The sequence below is a fragment of the Talpa occidentalis genome, unplaced genomic scaffold (genome assembly GCF_014898055.3).
Source record: "Talpa occidentalis isolate TD23 unplaced genomic scaffold, MPIMG_talOcc4v2.1 talOcc4.6, whole genome shotgun sequence".
NCBI lineage: Eukaryota > Metazoa > Chordata > Mammalia > Eulipotyphla > Talpidae > Talpa > Talpa occidentalis.
Genome location: NW_023604972.1, coordinates 139,603,762 through 139,614,940, shown reverse-complemented (window position 1 = coordinate 139,614,940; position 11,179 = coordinate 139,603,762). Strand labels below are relative to the sequence as shown.

At 59.0% G+C, this 11,179-nt stretch overlaps 1 protein-coding gene across 1 annotated transcript; it reads left to right on the top strand.

Moving 5' to 3' along the window:
• Positions 1-5,732: 5,732 nt before the first annotated feature.
• On the top strand, positions 5,733-9,061 carry LRRC14B (leucine rich repeat containing 14B). Its single transcript, XM_037530126.1, has 2 exons — positions 5,733-6,607; positions 8,416-9,061. Exons 1-2 carry the CDS (start codon positions 5,733-5,735, stop codon positions 9,059-9,061), a joined length of 1,521 nt encoding a protein of 506 aa, XP_037386023.1.
• Positions 9,062-11,179: the final 2,118 nt, after the last annotated feature.

Genomic DNA, 11,179 nt, shown 5'->3' with positions numbered 1-11,179 from the left:
TTAGGCCTGCTGGACCTGGCGTGGGGGGGGCGGTGTCAGCCCCCGAAAAGTTTACAATACATCCCCCAAATTATATCCTAAGTCCACGGAAATAAAACGCACAGGTCAATGGAACAGAGCGGAGAGCCCAGAAAACCCATGGGGGGGGTGATCAGCGCAGCAGGGAGGAGCCGGGAGCAAACACGGGGGGTGCGCCTTCATTCAGGGGCGCCGCGCACCCACGGGTCACACTCAGGAATGACCCGACCCCCATGTTCCCCCAGGACCCCAATGACCGGGCAGAGCTCCCCACAGCCCGCCCCGCCCGGCCCCCGACGCGCCGCTCCGCATCGCAACGGGCGGGAGACGTCCTCGCCCCCCTCGCTCCGGGCGACTCCTGAAGAAACCGGGTTCCCGCGGGCAAGGCCGCACCCCGAGTCCCGGGCAGCGATGCCGCGACGAGCCCGGCCGCTGGGGAGGCGGGAGCCGGGCACAGGGCGGGGCGGCAGGGCCGGGGCGGGGCCGCAGGGAGGGGGACGGGGCTGCAGGTGTGGGGGGCTCCAGGGCCGGGGCAAGTGGGCTAACCCTGGGGCGCTCACGGGGGCGCCCCCGCCCGTCCCGCCGCGGCTGAAGTTTAGAAAATCCAACGGAAACGGAGGCGAAGACCCACGTCTCTGAAAACACCGTGACCCTAAAATTCCCGCAGGCGTGAAAACAGCAGGTCGCGTCCACGCGCATTAAAGACACCGACCCGCGGCCACAGAGGCCCCAAACCCGCTGCCCCCACAGGGAGAGCAGGGGCGGCCCGCCCCGGCCTCGCCCGCCCGGCACCTCCTCAGGATTCCCCGCGAGGCCGCACCTCCCCGCCTCGCCACCAGGCGGCGCGCGCTCCCCTCACGCCTGCGCGCTGCCCCCGGGGCTTCTCCTTCCTCGGCCCGGGGCCCGCTCCGCCGGGGCAGGCGCTCCCGGCTTCCGTCTCTCAGCCACTTCCGCCCCCGCCAACGCTCCGCGTCAGCGCGCAGGGGCGTGGCGTCAACACGCAGGGGGCGGGGCGAGGCCGAGGAAGGAGAGGCGCGCAGGGGAACCAGGGCCGGAGCGGTGGCGCGCGCCGCCTGGTGGCGCGGAGGGGCGGGGCGGCTGGAGGCGCCCGGGGTGGCGGGAGGCGGGGAGGGGGCGGTGACGGAGCCGCGGCCGAGGGGCGGGTCAGCCGGCCCAGGGGGGACGCAGCCCGGAGAGTCGTGGGCCGGGGCGAGGCCCTCGCAGAGGGGGAGCAGGAAGCGGCAGTGTGTGATGTCAGAGCCCTGAAGATGGGGAGACGGAATGAGTGGAGGCAAGAACCCGCTGAAATAGGGGTCCTCGCGCGTTCGGGGACGAGCACAAGGTGGCGTCGCCCTTCCGCGGGGACTCGGGATTTAAATATCAGAATTTGGACTATTATATATGTGTATGTACTGAAAGAAATAATAATGCAATTTTTGAGAAATGACCTAAGGAAATGCTTGAAACACCAATAAAATTCTTTGTTTGTAAAAATGCTAACCAGCACTTTCTTATGCTAACAAATACTGGAAACAATCTCAAATCAAAACTCCAGGAAACAGTCAAATATGTGACAATAAATGTAGAAATTATGTACAATGATTCTGAAGATCTCAATGACCTGAAAAATACTTATGATGTTAAATGAAGTGAGAAAGATATGAAATTGTAAAGAGTGTTATTCCAGCATGGATATAAAATATTTATGAAATAATATACTGTACATGTAGAATAGAAGGGATAAGTTACTTTGCATTAAGTGGAATACTATACAACAGTGAAAATGCAGAGACTCTAGCTAAATCCAATATGTGGGTCATCTTGCCTACATGTTGTTGAGTGAAAGAGTCAAGACATAAAATAAGCATAATATGATTGATTTAAATTTTAAATACCAGACAAAATTGAAATCATGTGTTGAGTACACATTTAGTAATACACACCTAGGTGATGAATTTGTAACAGGGGGGTCCCCAAGAAAGGGGGAGGTTCCAGGTTCCCTGCTCCACCCAAATGGAGGGTGGAGCTGAGCAGGGAGAGAAGAAGCTGCAGAGGAGACTGAGGAATGAAGGAAGGAAGCAGGATGGAGCCAGAAGGAGACCTGCAGGAGGCGCATGGAGCCAAGAGACATGTGAAGAAACTGCACTTGTCTTTTGGTTGTGGACTGGGTGACACAGCTGTGGGTGAGACCCGTGGGGAGGTGACAATGGCAGTTTTATCTTGATTTTGATTTTGCTCTTTTCCTCCAGACTTGTCTGTTTGTTTCTGACCCTTTCCTGGGGGCCCCACTGGAAGATGCCTTAGACTTGTGGCAGGCTTTGGGGCCTTGCTCTGGGCCAATCCCATTTGAATAGACTTTTACCCACGAGGGGATGGGTAACTTTGGGTGCTTGATTTAGAAGCTAGATTCTTTGCCTTTCCTGTATTGTTTCCAAATTGTATTAAAGTTCCTTCCCATTAAAGTCTCATATGTTTTGTGTTGATGTGGCGGATGGCAAAACCCTACATAAAATAGGCAGGTTTGCGGGGTTTGGGCTGCCCCTCTCCCTGCCCTATAACAGATTGTTATGACGGACAAGGGAAATACTTATAATGACAGCCACGTATTTGTGCTTACTCAGAGAGGAAGATTACGCTACAGTGTGGTCTTGTGTCTCTTCACCCAGTTAATGGAGCTCATTTGGTAATTCTGAAATCTCACATTTATACTGTCCACCCTCGTACACAGGGGTTTCAACAGTGAGTCTTCCCTTAACCCAAGAAGGGCAGCTCATCTCCTGTAATTACTCTCGTTTCCTCAACTTTCTGAGTGACTCTCAGCCGTCAGTGCCGTCCTGTTTAATGTGCAATTTACCCTGTTCCATGCAATAGATACAACACCCAGAGTAAACCTGGAAACTGTGTCCCCTTCTTCACTGACATTCAACCACCTGACCCTGTCCTATGGAAATCTTGTGATCACCCCATAGGAATGCAGGATATTACCACATATGACACAGACACCCATGAATAGGGATGCCACAGATACACTGAAAGTGACAGATGGCCTGTTATCTTACTGGAATCAGGTTATGTTCAAGTGTGTGATGGTTACAGATCCTTTCTGGTGATTTCTTTTTTCCTAAACACACTCTAAAAATATGATTTAAGAAAACAGAGAGCTGTATTTTTGAGTTGATTTTGTTTGACAATTTTTATTTATCATTTCTGCTGAGCTATAATTTATATAATCTTTTTTAAAGATTTATTTTATTTATTTATGCTACAAGAACTGGGATGTAGGCCAGAGTTACAGTGGGTGAGAAGATTCACCAGAGACAAAGTGGGGAGCAGAACAGGCAGATCCACTGAGATCCACTGCTGAGGGGAGCAGCAGGGAGATAGGAGAGGTCTGCTGCGCCATGTGGGTCACCTCCCTGGCCAGGGATCGAACTTGTGCTGCAGTAACTGCAGACAGCTTGGTAGTGCTGAGACTTTTGTAATCTTAAGAAATTTGAGGGCCTCCCCTGGTGGCACTGGTGGTTGAGCACCACGCTGTGAAGCTGTCCGCAGCCTCTTCAGCACCAGTTCGATCCCGGCCTGCCGGCGAGGGTCCCACATGGCAAGACAGACCTCTCCTGCCTCGCCCGCTGCTCCGCTCAGCAGTGTACTTCGTCAGTCTGCCTGTTCTGTTCCCTGCTCTGTCTCTGGTGAATCCTCTCACCCTCCCGCACATCTGGTCTGTACCCTGGTTCTTGTATAAGATAAATAAATCTTTAAAAAAAAATTTTGAACAGGGCCTCCCTGATGGTGCAGCAAGTTAAACACAGTGCTTTGAAACTGTCCACAGCTCCTGCAGTGCGGGTTCGATTCCCAGCAGGCCAGGGAGATACCCACATGGCACAGCAGACCTCTCCTGTCTCGCCTGCTGCTCCCCTCAGCAGTGCTTTTGGTCCATCTGCCTGTTCTGCTCCCCACTCTGTCTCTGGTGAATCCTCTCACCCTCCTGTGCCTCTGGCCTGTACCCCAGCTCTTGTATAAATAAATAAATCTTTTAAAAAAAAAATTTGAGGGCCTCCCCGGTGGCACAGCAGTTGAGCACTGGGTTGAGAAGCTGCCCGCGGCCTCTGCGGCGCCAGTTCGATCCCCGGCTGCTCCCCGGCCACTGGAGGAGGGGCCCACATGGCGCGCAGACCTCTCCTGCCACCCGCTGCTCCCCTCAGCAGTGTACTTCGGTCCTTCTGCCTGCTCTGCTCCCCGCTCTGGCTCTGGTGAATTCTCTCACCCTCCCGCGCTTCTGATTGTACCCAGTGCTTGTATAAACAAAAACAAACAAATAAATAAATAAATAAATAAATAAACTAAATAAATAAATAAAAGTAATTGCCAGACTGTATTCTTTAAAAAAAAAAAAAAGAAATTTGAACATATATTGATGATTCTCTTTTTCTGAAATTACAAAAAGGAATAAACAAGTATATGTGTAGGGTTTATTTGTATATACAAAGATACACAGGAAAAAGGGTTGATTGATTATGATTTCCACTTGCAAAGCAAAGCCACTGTCTCCACTCAAAGGGGGAAGAGCCTACACTTTTTAAAAAAACATTTATTTACTTATTTATGTATACAAGAACTGGGGTACAGGCAAGAGGTGTTGGGGGGGAAGGACTCACCAGAGACAGAGTGGGGAACAGGCACATCCACTGAAATCCAGTGCTGAGGGGAGCAGTGGGGAGACAGGAGAGGTCTGCTGCACCCTGTGGCTCCCTGGCCGGGGATCAAACTCGTGCCGCAGAGGCTGTGGCCTGCTTCATGGTGCTGCATCTTAACATCTTGTGCCACCAGGGAGGCCCTAAAAATACAAATTTGAGACATTTTATCTAATGGAGTTATCAAACAGCTTGGAAATTTAATGAATAAAAGTTTCTCATTGTTTTCACAAATAAAATAACTACTTCTTAAAACTAACATACATGGCCAAAATTTTAAAATGAAAATCAAGAAATCTCTGTGTCTGTCATTGTCTTTTGTCTCTGGAGGGCTAATTGTATATAAATGGTGCCTATATAAATTCTAATAAAAAAATCCCAAATTTTGAGATCACAATCTAAAATTTTGGTAATCAAAAACTAGCTCAAGGGCCTCCCAGGTGGCGCAGCAGTTGAGCGCTGGGTGGCGAAGCTGCCCGCAGCCTCCGCGGCGCAGGTTCGATCCCCGGCTGCTCCCCGGCCAACGGAGGAGGGTCCCACATGGCGCGCAGACCTCTCCTGCCGCCCGCTGCTCCCCTCAGCAGTGTCCTTCGGTCCTTCTGCCTGCTCTGCTCCCTGCTCTGGCTCTGGTGAATTCTCTCACCCTCCCGGCTTCTGACTGTACCCAGTGCATGTATAAACCAAACAAACAAACAAACAAATAGATAAATAAATAAGACATGCCTCTAGAAAATTAAAAAAAAAAAAACTAGCTCAAAACTTGATGGCTGAATTTGAAGTATGCATGCCTTAAGGTTATAACATTGCCTGTGGATACTTTACTCAATGTTTAAATGTGCTCTGCTTCCCTGGAGGCCGCAGGAGACAGGCCTCCTCCAGTCACTCCACGCCCAGCGCCTCAGGCACCCAGGACTGAAATAGCAGTCAGGTGATGCAAGCTGGCCCACCACCCTGGCCCAAAGGCCAGCAGCCACAACAGCTGCAGGGAGAGCGCAGAGGGCAGACGCCTGGGGAGACGGCGCCATGCGATCCCTGCGTGCCCTCTCCGCAGAGGCCCTGGCATCCCACCCCCAGGTGGCCCCCAGCCTGGCCGGAGTGGCCCACAGTCTCTACCCACTGCTGTTCAAGGCCAGCTATTTGCTGGAGCGGGCGGAGCTGGTCCGCCTCCTGCTGGAGCGCTGGCCCCTGGAGGAGTTCCTACTGAGCGCACTGCTGGGCCCGAGCGCTGACCACCCCCAGGACCTGCGGGACCGGGCCTGCCGGGTCTGCTTGCAGGCCTGTGCACAGGGCCTTGCAGACCACGTGCTGCGGCCCGGGGGCGGGCGGCTGAGGGTGGCCGACCTCACGGGCCTGCGGGATGTGCAGGAGCAACGCTGCCCCTGTGGGAGGGCACTGGGTCGGTGGGGCCGCACTGAGCTGCTGGCCAGGACCTGCTGTGGGCTACAGGGAGGGGGGCCTACAGCAGGGCGCCCGCTCAAGGTCCTTGCCGACCTCTTCGTCACCGAGGGCAACTTGGAGGTGGCAGTGCGGGCCCTGGAAGGGGGCGGCCCACTGCGTCTGCACTGCCTGTCCTTCCGGGCAGACAGCCTGGACCCCGGGCAGCTCCTGCATGTGCTGCGTCTGGCCGGGCCGAGCCAGCTGCGCCGGCTGACTGTGGTGCACAGTGTGCGGCTGCATGCCGGCCTTGTGCAGCAGCTGCTGGCCCTGGGCTTCCCCCAGCTGGTCTCACTCACCCTGCCCACCAAGGCCTTCGACATGACCCCCGCCTACAACCCTGGCCCTGACAGCCAGGACGCCCTCCTCACGTCCATCGCCGGGGAGCTCAGCCGGATGACACAGCTAGCGGAGCTGAGCGTGGCCTTCTCCACACTGACCGGGAAGGTCCAGAGGCTGCTCGGGTGAGTGCGGGTGAGCAGGTGAGGGCTGCTGGGCACAGTGCCTGCCCATGGCCTCTCGGCTGGCATCAGGGTGACACGGGCCTCCGGGGCCAGGCTGAGAATGCACCAGGAGCACTAAAACGGGGCCCCGCCCTCCACAGCCATCAGTCCCCCACACCATGCCCCCATCTTCAGCCCAGGCCCCCACAGAAGGGCATGGGCGGGGGGACTCAGAAAACAAAGAAGGGACACCACCATCTCATTGGGTGACAGCAGCCCTGGCCGGCTGACCAGCGGTCACTCTGTTGGGTGCCAACTCTTGGTGCCATCAGGCTTTGCTGCTGCAGTCCCTGCAGGCTTAGCCAGGCCAGGAAAGCAGCGGCCTGCCCTGGGCCCACTCAGGGAGTTGCTGGCAGGTGGCCTGGCATCCCCCGCCCGCACCCCCACCCCTGGCCTGCTATAGGCCTAGGGTCCTGCTGCCAGAGCGGGAGCCCAGAGAGCGTCCTGCCTGTGGCCAGCCTGGGCCCTCAGCCTGGATGTGTGTCTACAGGGCAATGCCCCGCAGCGGACTCCCCTGCCCTATGCCACACAGGCTGCCATGCTCTGTCCTCCAGCTGGGCCCTGGTCCAACCGAGAGGCTGTCCCGGGCCAGAAAAGTCAACAGAGGAAGATGGCAGGTGGCCAGGGAGGGCTTGTGCTGCGTGGCCTGGAGCAGAGGCCTGGCACTTGCGCAAGGGGCATCGCCCCAGCACCCTCATGGTGCTCTCAGCAGGCACTTGCAGCCCCAGTCCCCAGAGTGAGCGTCCAGGTCAGCAAGAAGGGGTCAGGGTCAGCAGGGAGAGTGTGGGGTCAGCAGAGTGTGTGGTGTCAGCTGCGGCCGGACACGGCACCGAGCTGTGTGTGGGGTGGAGGACCCCAAGTGCCCAGCTCTTAACATGCAGACCTCCAATGCCCACTTCACGCCTGCAGCTCGGACGGTCCCATGTGGGGTACAGGGGTGAGGGCACCTTGACACACAGTTAGAAGCCAAACTCTGGGCACAGCAGGGTCAGCCACAGATGGGTGAGCACCAGACAGGGGTCTCGAAGTTGGGAGGGGCTGTTGGCAACAGCTCTCTGGACAGGGGCGGAGTCTAGGTCGGAGGCAGCAGTGGGTGTGCCCCAGCAGGAGCACAGGCGGCACCTGCCTTTACTGGGCCCTCAGCAGACTGGGGCTCCCCTGAGGCCCAGACACGCCTCCCCGAGACCCAGCACCACGCTGGAGGGCAGAGCACCCGAGCCAGCTGCCACCCTGAACCTGCAGGGACTCCGTCCTGGAGCTCTGGGGCTGGAGGCCTCCCCGCCTAGCCTGTGTGGGCTCCACCTCCTCGTCCAGAGAAAAACCTGGTGTCTCCTGCCCCGCAAGCTCCCCACCTGTCCCAGCCACACGTGAGGGGCTTCTCCCCAGAGCTCTGCGCCACCCCCTGACCACACAGGAGCGCAGGCCTGTCTGGACACAGGTGGAGCCCACAGAGCAGCCCCCTGTGCACAAGCACACATGCTGTGGCCACGCGTGACGGCCCCCACACCCGCTCACGGCCGTCAACCCGCCAGCCACACAGACAGGCGAGCTCAGCGCCTCCCAGAGGCAGCCTCTCACGGTCAGAGACTCCCAGCCACGTGACTTGCCGCGTCACAAACACACCTGCTCTGGCCTCATCCAGCCACATGAGAGTGTAACTGGCTCCCAGCCCTCAAGCTATGGTGTCCAGCTGGTGGCCCGTGGCTACGTGCCTGTCCCCCGGGTCCCTGCGGCCTCCCTCACCTGTATGCTCTCTGCCCTGCCTGCAGCCCCCTGCGGACCCCGCTGCGCGTCCTGGACCTGGCCAACTGCTCCCTGAGCCACGCCGACCTGGCCTTCCTCGCCGACAGCATGCACGCAGCCCACCTGGAGGAGCTGGACCTCAGTGGGCACCCCCTGGTTAACCTGTACCCCTCGACGTTCTTCCGGCTGCTGGGCAGGGCCGCAGCAACACTGAGGACCCTGACCCTGGAGGAGTGTGGTCTGGAGGATGGCCACGTGGGGCTGCTGTCCGTGGCCCTGGGGCCCTGCCAGCAGCTGCAAGAGCTGCGCCTCCTGGGGAACCCGCTGTCCGCTCGCGCCCTCCGGCACCTCTTGGCTACCCTGTGCACACTGCCCCAGCTGCGGGGCGTGCAGGTCCCGGTGCCCAGTGACTGCTACCCCGCGGGCGTCCCCTACCCCCAGGACGAGCTGACCCAATCCAAGTTCGACCAGCAGAAATACGAGGCCATCGCCGCAGAGCTGCAGGCAGACCTGCTGCGGGCTGGCCGGGCCGACGTCCAGGTCTCCACACCCCTGCACGGGAGCTTCGACCCTGACCTTCAAGAAACAGGCAGCGAGCTGGGTGCGCGCCTGCTGCAGGCTTTCAGGGCCGCGCTGGAGAACCTGTCCAGGGCGCTGAGACAGATGGAGTAGCCGAGCCTAGGGCCTGCGCTGGTGACCGCCACCCCCACCACCCTCCCCACCCCGCCACCGGTCAGCCAGGTGCCCAGAGCACAGCAGGCGGCGGGCTGGGGTGAAGCCTGGAGGCTGGCGGTGGGGGAGGAGCCTGAGGCGGAGCGAGAGGTAGCCGTGGTTGTCAGCCGAGGGGCAATGACAGAGCAGAGTGGCCCAAGACGGCGCAGCAGGCCCGGGCCGGAGACACGGCCCGCCAGAGAGCGTGGGGCCTGGACCAAGGCTCTGTCGCTGGAGGAAAACGCCGCCCTCGAGGCCCTGCCGCGCTCGGAGGCCCTCTGGGAAGACGACGTCTGGAGAAACAGGTAGCTCCCGAGGCTGACCGGGCTGCTTCATCCCCTCCTCCGAGGTCCGGTTTGTGCAGAGAGCTAGCGTGAGGCGCCTGGCAGGCCAAGCAGGGTGTGCTGATGCCAGCGTGGCATGAGTTCAGTGTGATAGAGAACACTTGAAAGAATTTGAGTGTGAAAATTAAACGATTTCTCAAGGTGGTTAGAGCTTGATGTGGTCAGACCCTCGCCCGCTGAAACTCTGGGCACTCACAGGTGGACCCTCGTGTGGGACCCTTGGGCCCTCCCACCTCTCACCCCACAGGGAGGGTGCCTCGGGCTGTGCTCATACTTGGGCCAAGGTTCCCGATGTGACGGTTCCCGACTGCGGGGCACGGTCTGGGGGTGTCCTGATGAGGCCTGCTTGCGTGGCAGGCCCCAGGCGAGCCAGCAGCTGCGATAGGAGGGCCAGGGTGCGGGGGGTGGGCACCCTCAGCCCCGGGCCTGTTCTTTTTTTTTTTTTTTTTAAGAGGCATGTATTTTTATTTTTTATTTATGATTTTTATTTATTTGTTTGTTTGTTTGTTTTGTTTACACAAGCACTGGGTACAGTCAGAAGCGCAGGAGGGTGAGAGAATTCACCAGAGCCAGAGCGGGGAGCAGAGCAGGCAGAAGGACCGAAGGACACTGCTGAGGGGAGCAGCGGGCGGCAGGAGAGGTCTGCGCGCCATGTGGGACCCTCCTCCGGTGGCCGGGGAGCAGCCGGGGATTGAACCGGCGCCGCAGAGGCCGCGGGCAGCTTCGCAACCCAGTGCTCAACCGCTGCGCCACCAGGGAGGCCCCCGGGCCTGTTCTTGCAGACGAGTGGCCGGAGGTGCACGTGGCAGTTGTGGAGCAGGGAGGGGGCGCCAGGACTCAGGCCGGCCTGTCTGCTCAGGCCCGGTAGTACCCAGCTCTGGCACTTCAGAGCACATGGCCCCTGGCAGAGGCAGCCTCAGCACAAGAAGCCCCGCAGGCCTAGAGTCGGCTGGCGGCGCTGGGCTGGCCCCTCTAGGCAGCAGGGGGAGGCTGCCCAGGCCACCTGCCCCGCCAAAGGCGCGTGGGCAAAGAGGGCCAGGCCGAGGACACCGTCCTAGATTCGGGCCGTCTGGTCAGCAGGCTGACGCCCAGGGCCGTGCAGCCCCAGGGCAGGGAGCTGCCTCCCGCTGACTGCCCTGGACGAGGGCCGTGGATTCCGGGCCCCCCTTGGGCCTGGGGGGCAGTCAGGGTGTGTCCCAGGACAGCAGAGCTCGGATGGGGGGACAGGGAGAATTAGATGCACCAGCAAACTGCATCTGCACCCCACGAGCCCGCTGTGAGCTCTTGCCTTTGGGGCATGCTGGTGCAGAGTCACACTCTCCCGCAGGCCCTAGACCTCAATTTTAAACCACTCCAGCTCAGGGATGCACCCCACCTGACCCCTGTGCAGTGGCTCTGTGCGTTCAGTGGCCACAACGCTGTGCAGACACCCCAAGCAAATGAAGCTGACTTCTGGAAGACATACGGCAGGGCCCACCGCCCCGTGCCCTGCACCCAGCACCCCCACCCACTGCCCCAGCCCACCGCCATCGCTGGGGCCGGTGTCTCCACTAGCTTGAGTCATCCGGACGTGTGTGTCTGACTGGCGGGTCGCTCAGCTGGGTTCCGGATTCTGGTTCTTGGGGTCCCCAGCCCCGCCACACGGAGCAGGACACACCAAGGCCCGTGCCAGGCAGGGGGAGTGGCGGCAAGGACGGTTCCGTGATGTCCGGGTGAGGGGTGGGGGGTGCTGCTT

Excerpts from the sequence above, each read along its gene's own strand:
- LRRC14B (XM_037530126.1), top strand. The coding sequence starts at position 5,733 with ATGCGATCCCTGCGTGCCCTCTCCGCAGAGGCCCTGGCATCCCACCCC. Across the intron at positions 6,608-8,415 it reads AAGGTCCAGAGGCTGCTCGG|CCCCCTGCGGACCCCGCTGC; the intron begins GTGAGTGCGGGT and ends CCCTGCCTGCAG.